The 19,842-nt window shown below is 38.9% G+C and overlaps 1 protein-coding gene across 1 annotated transcript in view; it reads right to left on the bottom strand.

Moving 5' to 3' along the window:
- Positions 1–364: 364 nt before the first annotated feature.
- Positions 365–19,842, bottom strand: part of BANK1 (B cell scaffold protein with ankyrin repeats 1) — a 129,664-nt gene continuing 110,186 nt past the window's right edge. The window contains exons 11-15 of the mRNA XM_079307266.1: positions 17,303–17,587; positions 7,859–7,927; positions 6,533–6,717; positions 4,924–4,987; positions 365–414 (exon numbers count right to left, since the gene is read on the bottom strand). Coding sequence (XP_079163392.1) covers positions 404–414; positions 4,924–4,987; positions 6,533–6,717; positions 7,859–7,927; positions 17,303–17,587 — 614 coding nt within the window. The 3' untranslated portion in view covers positions 365–403. The remainder of the gene's footprint in view (positions 415–4,923; positions 4,988–6,532; positions 6,718–7,858; positions 7,928–17,302; positions 17,588–19,842) is intronic.

A 19,842-nucleotide genomic window follows, 5' to 3' on the forward strand; every position in this document is an offset into this window, starting at 1 on the left:
TTTGATTCTGCTTGTGAAATCAGGATGTAGGACTGGATTCTGGCACAGCAGAGAGATGCACACCCTGCCTCAGTGGCAATAACTGGCAGGAATTCCCTTCAGCTGCACCCACAGGTGAGCTCAGTGCCTCACTGCTTTCTCATCTGCCCTGCACTGAGCAAGAACAGGTTGACAGCTGATGACAAAGCAGCTCTAGTACAAACCAGACTGTGGTGGTAATGGTTTATCTGTTTTATCAGCATGTCTGTCTGAGGTGCACCTCCATCCTCCTGTTACACAAATGCACTCTGATGGAAAGTACCTCCACAAGTGTTTGTTTCCATGACAAACATTTGTGTGTGTGCATCCATGCACCTGCTCTTACCTTGGGTAATTGGGCAGCTGTTCCTTGTCTCTTGAGCTCCTAGTTGTAGACTAAGAAGAAAAAGATGCAATCAATAATCATTTAAATCAATGTTAGGCTTGTGCAAAGTATCTTTTGAAGTTGAAATAATTCAGAAAACACATTCTACAATAGGTCACTTTTTATGTGCTTTACTTAAAATATTAAGATATTAATATATTAACATTAAGACAATACATGTCCCTGGGAGCAGGAAGAGCAAGAGACTCACAGAAATAAGCAGTTGTTGTGTGGGAGAATGACATGAGGTGGGTTTTTGTACAAGTCTTACTCTCAAGAGCAAGGCTGATCTCTCTTGGTGGCAATTAGGAGAGGTGAGAGATATTCAGTGAGTGATATTCATTGTCTTGGTGAACTCCTGTCAGCAGTGAGATTGTGAGTTTGCCTCATGAAGACCTGACTTAGGAACAAACAGGCAGGAAACTGATTTTTGTTCTTTTCTAGATTTAAATTTTAAGAATCATGTGAAGCTCAAGAAATTGGAAATAAGCCAAGCTAAAGATGTTCCTTCACAAGTCCAATGCACATTACTGTAAACTACCAACAATTAAATATTTTCAAGACTGGAAGTCCTGTCTGAAATCTGTTGAAGCCATGAAGGAAAAAACCCAGCTTTTCTATGACTTCCTCACTGTCCAAGCATACAAAAGCTGTATGTACTTCAGGATCCCATGATATTTCAACTTTGCTAAATTGACTAAAGAAGTTTTAGTGCCTGTGAAACCAAATGCTAAAATTAGGGTCTTTCTTTGTTCATCTTTCTGTTGACCTAGCAGAAACAACAGAAACTGGTGATTGTGCTCAAAACTAAGGAGTGCTTTTTTAGTTTTCAGGGAACTCTACTAAGACACAACCTGCAAGCTGGAGAGGCATCAAGTGATGAATAAGCAATCTGTTAGCAACTTGGACTAAAAACAAGGCATGATGAGGGCTGGGGAATGAAGCCAGACATTTTGGATAGCAAATGTAATCAATAACCTGCCAGCCTGTAGAATGTGCATAGTGCTCTTGGGTGTTTTTTAGATCAAGATGGGAAAGAGATTTGGTCTTTGGCAGCAAGCTGGGCATCTACAGCTTTGGAAATCAAAATGTGGAAGAAGAAATTCTGTGGAGTATGCCTTTACTGCAGTGGATTACCTGGCTACTTACAGGACCTTACAGGAGCTGGTCACTATTAAAATGTCTACAGCAACAGCTTGTAAAGTTGCCCTTCCTGCTAGGAAGACCATTTTCAGTGTCAGTACCTACTGATTCTAACAGCTAAGAAATAAATGCTTGCAGCTGAGTAGCCTGTGGAAAAAGTCTTGACCTTTCCTCAGCAGGCCACTTACCTTGCCAGTCTTGTCAGGGAGGCCAAGACTGAACAGATGCAAAGACTGAATTGCTCATTTGTCCCATGGGTATATTTGTCATTGTAGGACTAATAAAATGTCTAACCATTTTCCCAAGATCTACCTTCAACCATTATAGAAGTTGCTGGCATTGAAATAATAACAGTTGTAATAACACCATCAGCAATAACAATAAATCAAGCTTAACATTTGCTTAATGCAGTATTTGTCTCCTGAAGTCCAGCTGAGTTATAGATTGTCCTCTGTGGCCTCTGTCTTGCTCATTACCTAGCAATGAACAGGGACACCTAATACTCAGTTCTTGCTGCTATGCCAAGCCTGGAGAACTGAGCATCAGTCATTCCCAGTTTTGAGGAGGAACCTGGCACTTCTCTCCCTATAAACAAGTTCAAGGTTCTACAGAGATTAGCTATGAGGGAATAGCTAACTACAACAACTCAAAACATCTCATGTAGTTTCTGCAAGCTTGTGCATATTTTTAGGGGCTGGATGACTAAATCTGTGGGATGTGACACACAGGGTGCCATAATGTAACTGCAATAGTAGGCAGATTTTGAAATTCCATGTTCAGAAATGGCTAAATGAGATACACACAGGTAATGCAAATGTCCAGTGGTGTAGGTAGGCATCATACATGTTTTTAAATATCCCCATGTGCTAAGGAAGTAAGGATGTGGGATGCATGTGGAAGCTGTGCTGTTTTTCAAGACTTTAAAGGAAACATATCTAAATATTGTCTCAGCTGCTGCCATTCCTTCTATTAGAGGACATGCACAAACCTGAGACTCTCCAGCCTCACCCTAAGCTTTAGGAGCCTTGCTCAAAGATAATTTCCCTATTTCTAGTTCAGTACTTTGGTGGTGCACCCTGAAAAATCTGGGCTACTCAGTTTTAAAAGTGGAGCTTTTGTCCACCAATCCTCTATGTATTTCCCTGAAATTTTATTTAGGGTATTTTTTTTGGTTGGTTTTGGTTAACATCTTGAAAAACAAAACAAAAAAAGATACTATCAATGACTACATGTCACACCAGATGTTTATTATACAGTATTGAGCTAAAGCATTGTCCCTGCCTGTACCTTCTATAAATTAAAGTTCTACATGCCTAGGCTTATGTAGTTGTTCTTAAAACAGGTTTTTGTAGATATTTCACTCCAAGGGTGGCAGAACCTTTTGCTTTGCAGTTGATTTTTTTTTTTTTAGGGTATTATTCAGTTCTATACTAAACTGTTACAAAATGAGACATGAACTTTGAGACAGCATCAAATGTAATAATGGAAGACTGAAATGAGTGCCACTCTCATTAATAACTTCATTACAGTGAAAGTAAGATCAAACTTATCAAGAAACTAAAACTTATGTTCCATACTAATTTCTAGGAGATATTTTCCTTTCTCATTAAAATAAAATCAAATTCCTTTTCCAACAGACTTCAGATGTGATCTCTCTCAATCAAGAGTTCAAAAACTGTCTACAGAAAAGATGTCCTGATTTCAAACATGGAGTTAAGAGAGGGAGGCCTATGTTTTTAAAGGTAGAGCAGGGAGAGTCTGTATATGCATGTAAAAACTAACATTTTTTTAATATATCTCAGAACTGCTGACATTCACACATATCACTCTACTAAATGGCATATGAAACAAAATGTCTCTCAAATGAATGCTCCCTGGACTGCTTTCCTTATGAACTTCAAAAGAAAAGAGAAAATGATTGTCACTTTTGTTCCAGGCAATTTATATCTGGGCATAGAGATCCTCCTTCTGTGATCCTTATTTACTCTTGCTATTGGTTCTAGAGGAAGTCCTTTTTTTCAAGCATTGAAATATTTGATTTCTGTTGTTGGACACAGACCATAATGATTCTTCCCACTGTATTTCTGCAGTGCTAAGCTGCTGATTTATATGCATCACAGGATATATGACAGTGTAACAGAGGGCAGTGAGGTTAGGATCAGAAGGGAATACAATGATCATTATCTGAGTTACTGGATAATTTCACAAAATTAACAGTTCTGGTGTTGATACTACATTGCTGCTGCTGTGGTTCAATGATGAATTCTGGAGAAGGACAGCCAGGGAGGCAGGACTGCTGCTCTGGCCTTAACATGAAACCCTACAAACACTTTCCAAGGGTCACCCTCATGTTCACAGGAGCTGCAGTGACCTCAAGCCCTCAGGCTCTGAGCACCCTGTGAAGGCTTTTGCTCAGGACACTGCCCCCTTACCACCACAGAGGATACTAAAACTGAAATATCTGGACTGCAAAGCTGCTACTGGGCACAAGCAGGAATTTCCCTTAATTTGTCACAGTACCTCACAAGTTCACACAAATACAATGCTGTCTAAGAGAATAATGAAAGCAATACTCTGCACTATTTTTCTCTCTTGCAGGGAGGAAATAGCACATTCAGGTGACAATTTTAAATAGAGATACACAAATGGTACTAAGTCCAATGTGAAAAAAACAACTGATTTTCCTTTCAGCATATTACTGAAGTTTACAGAAATCAAAGGCCTAAGACCAATATAATCTAATGGTTTGTTTTTGTAACAAGAAGAGAAAATAATGTGCAGGAAAAGCAGTGCTTTATACTATTGTAGATGACATTCAGCCACAAAGAATCATAGAATATTCTGAGCTGGAAGGCACCCACAATCATCACAGAGTCCAGCTCCTGGCCCTGCACAGGACAACCCCAAAAACCCCTTTTTTCCCCAAAAGGGATAAAAAAACATCTTAAATCACCAATGGTACAGTTTTAAACAATGACCATAATACTCCAAAAACTGATGTAGCAGTAGAAAGTTCATCAAGAATTTGCAAACTGATGACTGATTTACAAATAAAATATTGAATTAATCAAGCAAATTGTTCTAAAGAAGCCATCTACCCAAATTCTGATGATGCAGCAGGAAATAGGCATTAGACAGAAAAGCTGAGCCACAGAGACTTGGTAAATTTTCTGCCCCATTAACTCACAGTGAGTTCATCTTTGGGATGAAATCTTGACACTGCTGAAGGCCTGATTATGCTAAAATAAATGTGGTCAGATACAGAAAATGTTCATTACAAATTCAATGCCTGATCCAAAAGAGCTTGGATCAACCTCTGCACTGCACTTACAGTTCAAGGCTTCAGAGTTCTTATAGGCAGAAAAAGCACATCTTACCATTCAGATTTTCATTTTCTTGTCTGTTTCTGGTAGTGGGGTCTCTAAGGTGATGCACTTTTTCCTTCAAGTAAAAAAAAACAAGCATAAAACCAGCAGCAGAAATCAGTAATGGAAGTTCATTGTAGCTGAATTCTTTAGCATTCTGAACACCAACTATCTGTCTCCTGGAAAATAATTTTAAAAGACTGAAACATGTTTATGATGCTAATTTTAGCATTTTTACCTAAGACTCTTGGGGAGTTATCCCTGCCAGCAGTAAGTTAAAATGATTCTGGAATTAGATTACAGATGCTGGGGTGTTCTTTTCTGTTTGTTGGGTGTTGGTTTTTTTGTTTTTTTTTTTTTTTAAAGCAATTTTTCATCAAAAATCCAAGTGAAGGACAAAAAACTGCAGTAACAGTGTGAATTCAGTTCATCATGCTTATGGAGGAGTAAGAAGAAAACCAAAGAAAAGTCACACATGCAATGCAGGGTAAAAACCACCACTACAAAATAGCTTTTTCCCTGAAGCACTGAAAACAGGCCAAGTAAATCTTCCTTGAAATATAGGCATCTTATAGTTCACCAAGGGAAAAAAAGGACTTATAACTTGGTGCTGCTGTCATGGCACAGACTGGACATGATCTTCCTCCACAGGAAATGCCCCTGACTGAGAGCAATACCAGCAATTCATCCACATGCTTGGCTGCAGATAGATTTGGAAGGTGGCAGCCTAGTGCTGTGCTGCTGGTGCCCAGCTTGGGAAATGGCCCCCAAACTGTTCCAGGCCCTTGCACTTTTGCTTTCAAGTGTTCTACTGTGATGACAAAGCTCAGACTTTCAAGTAGATGCAAACACAAAGAGCACTCTCCTTCCTGGCAGCATCTGATAGCTCTTCCACTCTGCAAAGCAGCAGAATAGGTTTGCTCTTTCCTCTTTCTACTAAATGACCTAAAGGACAACAAGAAATTTTTTTTTTTAATGCATGACCTCATATAAAATGAGGGCATAACCTCTTCCTTCTGTGTCTTTTGAGAAGTAATTAACAAAACTCCACTCCATGACTTGCAGCTTTGATGTAGTTCTTTCAGTGACTCAGTGTGTGGGCTTTTGTAAATCCTGTTTGTGTGCACCTCAATTTACTCTATACATTGAATACAAAGGAGCTGTAAAGCATTGCCAATAGTTGTGGATTTCACTAAGTATATTCAACCCTTTCAGACAGGCATAAAGCCTGAGGTAAGTTAATATATTTTAATTGCTAGAATTAATGTATGTTTGATATAGTCATGATTCTGTTAACTGACACTGATCAATAGCACATTTAGTTTGTTTGGAGACATAAGGTTTGTGATTTCATGAAAGAGGCATTCACCCAACAGCACAAGTCTTAGGAAACCAGCATATTTAACTCTGGATTTTAACCAAACTCAGAAAACCTCTCAAACAATAGTGGAAATGGTATCTAGAAGATTCAGAACTGTAACCAGCAAACTCCTTAGGAGTTGATTTGCATATAAATCATGATTATCACTTTTGACTTCATATGCAGGAGCCAAAACACAAGAACTTGCATTTGGAACATCTGATCAAGATTCCTATCAAGGATCAAATTTCAAACTCATACCTGTTGAGTGGATGGTAGTCTTTGCTTTTTGTTCTGCCACTGTTTAAATCTGTCAAGTGCTTCATCCACAGAAATTGCCCCCTTTTTCACCTGTTCCTGCAAGTGGATGAGTTCTTCCTGTTCAGGAGGGATCCTGTGTACCACAGTGCTGTAAGTCACTATCTCAGTGTGGCCTCTGTGTGCTTCTACAACAAAATGTACAAAGTGAGAAATGCAACAAATCAGTGAGGATTCTACCATTAATCTTTGGCAGCAGAGCAGCATCCCAAACAATTCCTTCATTACTATTGCCCTGGTCCATGGATACTCCATTAGTGTCCATTAGTCCAGTTAATAAAATAACTGCCTTTTAGCACTACAGTTACAGTACTGACATTTTAAAGGAAATGGTTGCTATATAAAATATCCACAGTGCCTTTTTATACCTTTCTTCTTCAATGTCATACATTACATGACTCAAAAGTTGTGCATGAAATTTGGTCAGGAAGCATCTTGAAATTTCACAGGATTGCCTTCCTCCAAGGAAGGAAATACATTATTAAATACATTGCAGCAACAAGAAAACACTGCAGGCCAGTGTTCCTGGAGATTATGATACAGTGCAGAGCTGAAGGGAGATGTGTGTTATCAGATTCACAGCTTGGTCCAGGGAGGTGTAGCACTGCTTCTCCCCAGGGTACTGATACTGGAATGGCTGATCCAGAACACATGAGCAGCCATGGAACAGGGGTTCTGAGTCCTCCATGAGGCTGCTGCACGTGTTTCACTGCATAGGGAGTGAGGCCAGGATAAAAGTTTAAACCATCAACATAATTTGGGTCAGTCTTTCTGTTGCATTATGCACCACTACCTTCATTTCAAGTAAGGAAGGATTGTTCAAAGGGGTGCAATTAATGGAATTTATAGTAGCAACATTGTAATATGCTGCAACTCAAATAACAACTGGACTGCCACTAGTAATTAATTTTATATGCATCTTGGGGTACCCAGGAGAGAACTGTTGCTTCCCCCACTTCTGTCTTTCCATGGCTGAAATTACTGCACAGCTGAGCCCTCCTGTCCTTCCTTTTCTTGGCTTTAATCACAAAATCATAAAAGGAAACAGAAAAGTGTAAAGTAACTGTGACTCTACAAATCTTTCCTACAAGACTATAACTTTTAGTCTTCTTTCTTTAATCTGATCTCTTAATGCTGCAATACCATTAAGAATATAAATCGTAGGTGGCAAAACAGATGATAAATCATCCCAAATCAAGTCACAACAAAACCCTACTAGTTCTACTGAAAAATATCAAGGCAGTTATAGAGCTAAATTAAATTCTGTACCAGGATTCCTGGCCTCGCAGTATGTCCTGCTGTTGTCACTGGTCACTCGACAGGCCTTTTGCTGAAACACTGCAACAAAATTAGGAACATAAGGAAGTTGAAAAACGGCAATAAAAACCATCACACATTCTGAGCAAAGGAAGGAGACTCATAAAAGCAGGCTGGAATACATTTTTTGTTCTAGTCTAGGCGTATTTTTCAACCCACTTGTCAGTCTAATGTTAATTACTTGAAAAATGGTTCTGTTGCACAGAATGGCAGGATTACTGATGTTAGAGAAACCATTACAAGAAACTCTGCAGAAAATTAGAAGGATTTATCACTCTAGCATATTACTTGTCACATAGTACAGACACTGCAGCCTGTTCCTTATTTTATGGGGAAAAACCTAAGGCAGAAAAACCCCCAATAGTGCCAGGTGAGAACAGTGACACTGCACAAGGAAGTGTGTGTGTGTATATTTGTGTCTACTTTATTCAAGCACTAGAAATAGCAAAGCACAACCCCTCTGTTAGAATATCCCATCATTCCCACTCCTGTGCAGTGCCCAGAGCACAGCTAGCCTGGATACACCCTGAGATGCTACACTCAAACTTTGGCTGGCAGCATATGTAACACCCAGAAGGTGGGAATTGCTCAGTTTCTGACTTAGCCTGTGTGGCAGTAGCTTCCTCTCAAGTCTCAGTTCTGATTTTTGCTAAACAAACTGACAATCTAGAACCTAGAATAATCCCTGCCAATTAAGTAATCCTCTGTCATCACTGCAATGCAGCAAATGTGCCAGTTCAATGGAGCAAATATTTTCCTGGGGACCAATGCCCAGGCCAAGGGAGCTCTGCTCAAGAGCAGAGCAGGCACGCTCTCTGTTATGTCCCTAGCTCAGCCAAACACAGATTTTAACTTTTTAAATACTTTTCTCTGTAATTATCAAAGAATCCTACTAAGTAGGGTTGCAGTGTTTTCTTCTCTACTTGAAATAGCATTCTCCTTTCAAAGATGAAATTAAAGTAATGAGAGCACAGAGGTAATGCAGGCAGCCTGAACTTTACTGCAAAAAGAGGAGAAGGGACATACTCGACAATGTGCCTGATTGGAAAGCACTTTAATTGATAGGCTTTGAAATTTCTGCTGAGTTTTGCAGTGTTGGAGTCATCAGAAATGGAATTACTCTTCCAGTGAAAAGTAAAATTGTTAAAACAACTTTATGTGCTGCATCTTGCTGAAATGATTTTAGTTGGCAGCAAGGATTCAGTGTGGGTGAAGTCAATGAAAACAAATGCCTGTTTCTGGAATGCCTGGAAAGGAAGGAACACTCCACTGCAGAACTGCCATAGGTTTAGGGCAATTCACCCTTTGACTCCCACATTCCAATTACTTATTAACTACTTGAACACAACAGTAAAATAAAGGAAACATATAATCTTGCACAGGAATATATTCAATTTTTTAAAAATGGAAAATAAAGTAAATATTTCTTCAGTAAAGCAATATTAATATAGCAATTTTTTGAAGTGTCAGAATGTCACAATCCTTCAAGGATCAAGTACTTACAGTGTACCCTTCAAAACATCTGTATGATCAGAAAGAGAACCCTTTTGGATTTTTATTCATGTTATGACTGGATAAAGTACCCGTAGATGCTCGTAGGTCAAAATCTACATATTAAATGTCCTGACCCTATACATACCATTTCATATTTGTCTATAATGAACTTCTTTTGCAGTTTCTTGGAATTTAAAGAGGCTAATAAGTAATTAATAGTAATTAATAAGTACTTAATAAGTGATTCCACTTCATACCCTTTCTTGTCTTCTGCTGCTACAGGATCCAGATAAAGTTCACTGCAAGGCCTAAATACATTTTTATGTCTCAGACAGTAAGATCTCTTTTTAGGAATGTAATGTCAATATTCTTCCAGCAAAGCAAACTCAGAGAGATTGAAACTACTGCAGTATTTTCTATTAGGACACAAAACCAGAAAACAACATTGAAAAAGTGGGACAAAACACACATTTTATGGCAGATATTCAGAACTCTGTGAAAATCCCTAATGTAAGTTTTGGGAAGTCAGTGGGGTCCAAGGAACTCTGAATTGCCTGTTTTATCTCAGACTAACTAAAGATGTTTACTTGCACAAGGCTTGAAATTTGGTTAACATTTTCATGGTTAGCACCACAAAAGGGTTAGAAAAATTTGAAATCTAAGTCTTTTGTGAATAATTCTGAACTAAGAAGACCATTTTAGAGAAACAAACTGCAAGAAACTGTGGTGAGTATAAAGGGTCTAGAAAAAGAATGAAAGTTTTTACAATAGCTGCAGGTTGAAAAAAGGATCAGGAATTTGATTTTCAGAATTAATTATTCCTAACACAAAGCTGCAATGTCAAGGAATTGCAGATGCACTATGACATTTCAAAAATTGCTTATCGACATAATTAAGAAACAGAGGAAATCGAAACACAGAAGAGTTAGACCATGGGAGAGAAGAACTCAGATCAGCTAAGAGGCAATGATTTCTAATTAATATTTTACTATAACTCATCTAAGCTATGAGGGATGTTGCCTGACTTGTTGAATTGGCAACATTACCTCTAAAAATGAAACAACAGTTTCCACTATGCACTAGTGATTCAAACAAAGCTAGAGTGATGAACCTACCCTCTGAAAGAATATATGAGCTAATCATGCCTAATATATACTTACTTGACACTTTCAGTAGCACAAACTCAAAGGGGAAAATACACAGTGATTAAAAAAACATCCATCAATAAATACCACTATTTTGAATTCAGCTTGTTTAGGAAATTTAAGATGCATTTATTCATCAGCTTCATTGAGCTGATGTTCCAAACAAAATTATCTATGACTGTTCTCCTCAGGAAACATTCAAAATTAAAATACAGAAAAACAAAATCTTTATATGAACACACAGCTAAGTGGTAATTCAAATTAATTAGTACACTAGGGTTGCACTTAGTAACACAACTCAGTTGCAAATTACAGTGAGTTTGCAAACTGCCTCCTTGTTCTTAGCAGGTTTGTGTTTCATTCATTTTGGAATCATCATATAATTAATTTGTGAATAATGGAAGAATGGAGAAGGAGGGGTGAATTGCTGGTTAGGATATGGTGCAGGGAGAGACTCCTGCCTTTGTCCATTCAAATATTTCCACATTATTTAAAGATTTTATGATTTAAACTGTATATTCATAGTACCTAGGCAAATAAAACCTCCAAGTTCTTTTTCATGGTAGGGATTGGATTGTAAATTAGATGTAGCACAGCAAGAGATGACAAATATACAGAGAATACTAAGGAAGGAACATAGTAGAATGTTGCTTATTATTCAGGAGAGGAGAACTCTGCAGATGTTTGTTCACTTTTTTTAGATCTCATTTTTGTTTTGTCTGCTAACACACTGAACATCACTCAGCATGAGGACTTGAGAGAGGTCATCAATGCAATGCTAACCAGTAAATTTTGTAAGAGATGATCAATGACAGCTCCCAAAATTTTTATAAAATATTTCACTTACTCAAAATGAAAACAAAAAATTCTGATGACTCAGAACACTAAATCAACTAAAGAAATGGGACCTTGTAAACAAGACTTTTTTCTTTTGCAAGGCAAGGCAGCTGGGCATGGATCATATCCTCACAGCTCATGAATCTCATCTAGGAAGGCCCAGGCAGAGTGGAGAAGGGATGGCTGAGTGCTGCAAGGTAACAAAGGCTCAAGTCCCAGAAGCTGCCTGTGAGGGCAGCATCCCTGTCTGGGTGCACCTACAGCATGACAAGGCAAAGGGAAACACTGAGCAGTTTGAAATGGTGCAGGAGAACAAGTGACCTCATCTACACTGGTACAGGAATTCTGATCAGGCCTAAATGGGCAGCCTAACACTCAAGCCATTTTTGAGAACACACAGCAGTCATTTCATCAGGAGAAAGACTAAGTGATGCCAAGTGCAGCTGCAGAAATACCAGCCTGCCATCTTGCTCCCTGACGCTGCCAGGGCTTTTCAGTGGCAGCGTCACATCCACTCTTACACTGGCTATTGCCAGCTTCTACCTCCACAGATATTTAGTTGGCTGAGAATGAACCATCCATTTTCTCAGACCAAAAGCAAAATTATTCTAAAAGGAATTACAGTGTAATGACCATGTGAAAATATTAATCCAAAAATAAACATATGTGCACAGCAATTCCCTTCACAATTTGCAGTGAGATTCTCAGTCTGAGAAATACGAGCACCAATCTGTTAGAATCTCAGCAACTTTGGTCACAGAGAGGAGACTTTACAGAGATGAATCCCCTACATTGAAGCAAGATAATAAAAACAATATCAGAACTCCCTTCTTACAGAAGGGGTAAAGAGTGAGTGAGAAGGAGAGGCACCAGTGGTTTAAGTGCTGCTCAGTCAATGCACTGTGTACCACAGCACCACATACAATGGAAACAACTCTCACACCTCTGCTCTTGTCAGAATTCTAACTTAGTGGATTGGGAAAGCTGGAAGGACTTTAGTTACATACACAGGAGTATTATTTGCTCCAGCATGTAAAACCTGAATACACTTCTTTAGTCCCATTTTTCTAGAGTAGAGAAAAGCAAAAAGGGAAGGACTCTATACATGTTTTTACTACAAATATGCTATTTGGAAGAGTTTGGTTTGCAACCAGACAGCATCCCATAAATATTTTTCTGCTTGTGCACCTTATTTAGTATTTGTTTCAATCTGCCAAAGTTCAGATAGAAAAAAATCTGATTGAATGAAGACAGTGGGTGAATCTGGTATACCACTCCCAACCAGGTCTGTAAAACCAGTCTAACTGCCAGCCAAACAGTGCTTCCTAGTATTTCATTCATGGAAAAATACCCTTAAGTTAGGAATACATAATGAAATTCATCTGCAGTGCAGTACTTTATACTCACTGTGGGAGAGTACTACAAAATCCCCCTATGGGACATAAATGTTTTGCAATTTGCATGGCCTCTGAAGCTTCACTTTGGAAACCCCTGCTTTAGAGCATTTAAACAATTGGCATAATAAGAATTACTGACTCAAGATGTGATCACTGTATTTCCCAGTAATCAGCCTGATAAGTTTCCAAGACACTAACAGTTCTGTTCTGGAATTCATTTATTCACTTCAGTGGGTTTATGCTGTCTGTTCTGTATGTGAAATATTCTGCTTCCCTAAAATATTCACTGGATGCTACTTCTTCTGCATACCCTGTGATTTTGATGAGCAATGAGAATTTTATTCTCCACTGGAACAGTAACTGGAAAATGTATTTTTCCACTTCTAATTTTTAACCCTAGGATGAGGTCCTAAACAGCTATTTTTAAATAGCAAAATGTTTTCAGTGTACAGAAGGGAAACACATTTCTTTAGGGATTTGTGAGAGGTTTGCAAAGAAATAAATGCTATAGCATAGGGAATTTATTGTATTGATATCCTTGCTGCAGAGAATCCTTTCATACTAGTGGTCTGTGATGAGAGGTGAATGATTAAACCAGGACAGTAATGTAATCCTTAACCCTGAGAGAGCCCCAGTAGGTCAGGCCTCAGGAATGGCAGGGGCATTGCAGAAACTCATGCATCTGTCCTACAACTACACTGAGGACTTTGGTTTCCAGCTCAATCAAACTTGGTATCAATAGGGAACATTAAAATTGCACTCTAAACTGAAAACACAACACCTTCAGATGCTTATTTAACAGTTGTTTTGGCAGCAGACAATTGAACAAAACACTGAAATAACCTTCAGAGGAATACTAAGCACCTAAGGAATGGTAAGGGAGCACAGCAAGAGCGCACACCATCTGGACAACGAGCTACTTGGCACCAATTTGCAGCTCCACTAGTTGATGAGTCTTTCACACACAAAATAAAATTCTTGCAGTGGTCTAAATTAAAGAACAAGTGTACTCTCTGCTAATAATGCAGTCTACCAGTGTTCAATGCAGCAGTTTGAATGTTCATTAAAATTTGAAAGTGTAATAAACGAAATGGAGTAAAAGCGATTAGAACACTTGTGTTTTAAACCTTTCAACTCCCCCATGTTTCCCAGAATTTATGTGTCAGCAAATTCAAGGCAGATGCTCACACTGTAAATTCTGCTAGTTCAGTTGTGACAGCTTGCATCACTGAGTGTTTACTGCCTGGGTTTTGAAGTGTAGCTCTTGTTTTCAAAGTGACTCTTGTCAAGTCCCATGTTTGCTTTCTATAGATCAGCAGTTTCCCTATCCTGTACTGCAGAACACCAAGTGGAGTAATCTACAGGGAGCAGGCTTTCTGCCCAGTGTAAACTTGATATTCCATGTATTTGAAAGCTGCTTATTACAAAGCAAGCTATTTGCTTGCTTGCTTTGTTGCTATTTTCGTGGAAGCACCACTAGTTTTGCTTAAAGGAGAAGATACTCTTTTGTAATGTCATGCCCTTCATTCAATGTGTGGTGAAAGCACTCATGGAAATTCAACCATTTGATTTCTCCAGATTGATTTTAAAAGAGTCACCTGCATGCAATCTAGGAGGAAAAAGGCATTTCTGCTATGCAATGCAAATAAATGAGCCCATCTATGGGTACACAAAATGCAAAAAAAAATCCTGCTCTTGCATCTCTGCATGGAAGTTTTACACCAGCCTCTGCAATCCTTGGGGCATGAAGCTTTCCAGGAACTCCCAAAGTACATGGGGATCCTTTTGTGAGCAAATGTGTAGCCTTACCACAGCTCCCCTCTGTGCATCATACTCCATTCTATTTTTCCACAATGTGTCTTATAGAATGCCAGAAGGGAACACTTCTGAAGATCAACCAGAACTGTGCAGTGAAGACAATCTGTTTCTTACAGATTAAATACAGATATTAAATAAATATAAATAAATAAATAAATATAAATACAGATATTAAATAATTTGTTTTATAAATTAAAAGGCATTTAGCAAATAGGAAGTGAATACAGAGGAGGGAAGGATGGCTCAGTTAAGTAACTAAAAGTTGCTCTGCAGGATAGGACTTCTCTTTCCAACAAAGCCCTGGCCAAAGGTCAGACAAGTCATTTAAGGCAGCAATCCAACTTGTAATGCCTGATGTCAAGAGTACTGGCTGGACACACTCAGGATTTATTCTGAAGTTCTGAGAACTCAGAGACCACTCAAATCAATGGTGCTTTGAATGAGTGAAGTGTTTTGTAATGCTGCTCACCTCAAGAATCTCAGTTACTTCATACTGGGCATCCCAAAAAACTCAGTAGATGCAGAATCAAAGGGTTTATAACAGGAAGATCTGAAACAACACATGGGGCCTAGGAGCAGACACGAATTATATTTTAAACAAAATGAGAATGAAAAACACTGGGGTTTTTTATGCTCACCCACTTTAAACACTAAATTAAATGAAATAAAATATCTGAGATAAATAGTTGCATATGGCTACCCCCTTATTACTGTATTGTAATGTTCCTGGCAGGGAGAAAGGGTAAAACTACCTCAATTCTAGCTTTTTGATTATTTGACTTTTCAGTATCTGCAATGCTCTTTTTATATAACAGATGAAAACGAACCCCAAAACCATCATCCATGGATGAAAAATGTGTATATGCATAACTAGAGAATTTTACACTTCTTAAATTATAAAGGAAGAGCTGCAGACACATGCAGATTTTAATGATGGAATGAAGTTTCCTGGTTCATACAGATGAAATAATCTTTTTAAAATCAAATATAAGCAGTCCTAAAATAATAAATTGGAAATTGGGATGTTGCTAGACTGGAGAGGGAAGTTTTTAAACAATGTGGAAGAAAAAAGTTGCCAATCCAAGAAGCAAGAAAAAAATCTTTTAGCTGAAGATATATCCCTTTTGTCTAAAATTCCATTAGCTACCTCAGGGATCCCTGGACAAAAATAAGATATTCTAGGTCTGGAACCAGAAGGATAGGTAGGAAAACAAAGACCTGAGTGGTCAGCTGAAGCTTTCTTGAAGTGTTTCCATTGTATAAGCAAAGCAAAGTGAGCCAGAGGCAGATTTCACAGAACTACTGGAAAATAATTTGTCTACCACTCCACACTTATGAAAGCAAAGGTAAAAACCTTGTGAGTGTGTGTCCATATGAATATATACACATGGTGAACCACAGCCCCATCAGAGCAGTTCCTCTGATAGCATCTGCCTTAGCCAACAAACAAAGGAGAAACACTCAAAAGCAGTAAAAGCCATCTCCCAAATAAAGCATCTCCACTAAGGCTTTGCAAGTTACTGACTACAATGATGGTGGACAAGATTTGAGACACTGCTCCAGGAATTTCAGTAAAAGCAGCCATTTCATGATTTCTGTAGCTGTAAAAGGCCCCCTACACCCTTCCATTCTTGGATCACACTGTAATGATTCATACTTCTACCTCCTGAATAAGCTGAAGAAAGAGCAACTAAATGATGAATGCATTAGCCCATGCATTCTGGCCCTAACCTGGAGTGACACAGCCTGGAGGAAGAGAGCTAGCTAGGAAGAATAAAAGAAGCCACTGACTGAGATAGGCATGAAAGAGGAGGTGTTTCTCTCTATTTAGTAGGATGTTTTGGGTAGTATTAATTCTTTTTAGTGCAGAACATGCATAACATGAATAAGCAAACAATGGTGTCCTTTGACAGCCTATTTTTCAACTACCTATTCTTCTGCATTGGCAGGCTTTTGTAGAAGAGTCTGGAGATGCAGGCAGGATGGATTTTGGGACTTACAAAGAGATCTCTGCAGTATATTCACTGAATTCCTTTTGTTACTTTCAAATTTGGTTTCAGTCTGAATTGGATTACAAAGACATCTGAAATCCCTTCTGGTCTTGTATTTCCATCAAATATCTCAAGAAAGTTTCCCAGTTTTCACAGAAGTGATAAAAGGACACAATTTTTCCTAAAAGAAATATAACGATCCTACCTAGAAATGCCCATTTCTAGCTTCTCAAAATGGAGAAAAGATATTTGAAACAGGAATCTTCACACAGGCATTTCTCTCAGAAAAGAGAATTCTTTTCATTAGAAAAAAAGAAAAAAAAAATCTAAGAGAGAGATTTCAGTTTCAGCCTTAAGGAAAACCATTTTGATAAAGAAACTGGAAAGAAAGATAATTCAAGTAGCACATTCTACATTGCATTGCTGTAACAAATACACTCATAGCTAGCCCAGTGAGTCTTCATTATCTATCATATTGTCATAATTTTTTAAAAGCTAAATAAAAACCGTGGTACTATCGCTGCTGCCAACTGAAAATTATTCAGAGATGTTCTCAGCTCATTTGAAGGGTGAGAATAGGTTGACTGAAACAAACAACGTGTTGGTTTGAAGGCAGCTGAACAGGGATCATAATCTCTTAGAAAATGTTACTGCTCAAAGAGACCAAGAGAAGGTTCATCCCCCAGAGAATATTTACACAGCAGCAGCACCCACCTTGCACAATGTAGGGAGTGCTCTCCTCTCTGACCAGCGAGCTCACGGGCCGGGGCGCGGGGGCTGGTGGCCTGTTCATGATGAAGGAGCTGCAGTGCCTCCTCCTGCCCTGCTGCTGCTGCTCCTGGTCCAGGATGAGGTCGTACACACGCTCATCCTGGGCCAGGCAGGTGTAGGGGTGCTCGTCCTCGCCGTCCTGCTCGCAGGGACCCCGGTCTGCTCCGCGCGCGCCTGCGAGTCCATCGCCCTGCTCTCCTTGGCTCCTGTCCTGCACACAACTCCCCTCTGAAAAAGGAAGCAATTGTGTTGTATACACAGGGTAAAGAGAGGAGATCATGATTTATCTTAAAGCTTTTAAAGTAGCTCAGAGATCTCATTTCACTTCTAAACTAAAGCACTCTCATTTTCAGAGGCTTCTGATCATCTGACTCAGTAGAGAGGATGACTCAAAGGAATAATTCCAACTTCAGGGTCTCCTCATGATTTCACATCAGATTATCAAATGTAGATGCTTAGCTATTAGCCACAAAATAAATGGATTTATTTGCAGAAATTCTGAGTGACCCAGTTGCTCTCACAAGAATTACACCAACTGTAACTAACATGTAACTCATGGTTAAGCCAAGTAAGGGGTATCTGTGGCCCTCAGCACTCTGGGAAATCAAGATGTTTGTTACATGTTGTAAAAATGACTTAAGATTGAAGTTTAATTTAGGAAATGTTGGATTTTGTGTTTCCTCTTCCTCTTCTCACTGGGTTTTGAGGGCTTTACAAATTTACTCTAGGCCAAGGTGAAAAAGATATTGAAAAGCCCTTTACAATGTAGCTAAAATGAATGACCTCTTACAACCTATGCTAAGACTATCCAACCCTCCCCTTCCAAAAACTTCCACCTCTCTCTGTATTCCCTATACTTCATATATTTCATAGTACAACTATGCAGAACTTGCTTTTCTCTAGTTCCTGCCTTTTACAGCATTAAAAGGCATTGATGATTTCTCCAATACCTGGGTTTGTTTTGATTTGCCTTAAAACATCCACAAACTGCTAAGAATTAGAAGCTGTCACTGAGGCTGGTGTTCCCTTAAATGTGTATAACTTCCTTGGCATGATTACCCATCTTTCATGCAGAAACAGTAGGCCTGCCTGGAATTCTTGCACTGACTCCTGTTTCCCTTGTGCTGTAATTTACTGCCTGTACATATGTGTATCTGCTAAACTCAGCTGTGGTCACTACTGATGTTTTCAATCCTTTGGCTGCTATTTAAAGAACTACCTGGTTCAGAGGAGCTAAACAACCTGTGTAAGTGGGATACATTTTTTAATGGGATGTATAAATTGTATGTACAATTAACATGCATTCTGACTAAGATACATGTCTTAAAAGCACATGTGGTGTTTACACACCCGCCATGTATAATATGAATAATATTTTGTTTCCAGGTCACTATATAACTTGTTTCTTGCTCTGTAGGACATTATTTCTTTCAACTCCCACAGGGGGCACTCTCAGGCCACTGCCAAAACTCAGACTTGAAGAAGAGGGGACTTGCCTTCGAGGTAGTCCACAGGAACTCCTAAAGCGAGCAGCTGGCTGAAAATATGTAGCAGTAACTCATTACAGCTCCTCTTTGAAAGGAAGCATCACCTCATCTAGAGGAATTCTGATACCCCACTCCTCAATGATGAAACCACAGCTAAACACAGAATAATTCAGAGCACCTTTTAAATGAACTGCTCCCACAGGAGCATTTTTAGATGAACTCTGCTTTACCAGCACAGGATTTGGCACAGGACACCAGGAAACTTTCTCTGCTGGTCCCCACATGCAGACAGAGAGCATTTGGCAGAGAGGGTCACATTACTGTGGTGATGTAGCCATATAACAACTATTCCAGGACAGGTATTTATAAGAAACCTACACCTACAAATCCTGTGTGCCAAAACTGATCCCTCATTTACACACATAGATGCAGATGAGGGTTTTGTGGGAAGCAAAACCCACCTTTAATGTTAATTTTATTCTGCCCCTCCTTCTCTTAGAATTCACTTATGACTTTCTACCTATTTCTAGCCATTTCTTTCCTTCACAGCAGAACACAGGATAAAACCCTACCTATAGCAAGCTATTTCTGCCTAATTATGTGAACACCAGAGTGCATGGTGATGGTAATTTAAGACTCTAATAGGTTACACCATGTTTGAAAACAGAGTTAACAGTAATAAGCTGTGGAGAAACTGAAAAGCAATTTGGGCACACTTACCAGCAGTGTCTATGACAAATAAAAAGGGTTTTCCCCCCTCATCCAACTATTTAAAACATTAAGCTTTAATTTAAAAATTTAAGATTCAATTATTTTGCACACTTGTTTATCCCAATGAGAAAAATTAATGGTCACCCCCCCTGAAACAGATGCAATAATACTTTGAGTTTCTCATCATTTTAACCAAACCTCAACACAAAATTTTTGATTTTTTACCCTGGGGCACCCCAAGAGAGGCAGATGTATTAAAAAAGGCAAAAAAGACAAAGCATTTGT

The sequence above is a fragment of the Erithacus rubecula genome (assembly GCF_903797595.1).
Source record: "Erithacus rubecula genome assembly, chromosome: 5".
Classification (NCBI taxonomy): Eukaryota; Metazoa; Chordata; class Aves; order Passeriformes; family Muscicapidae; genus Erithacus; species Erithacus rubecula.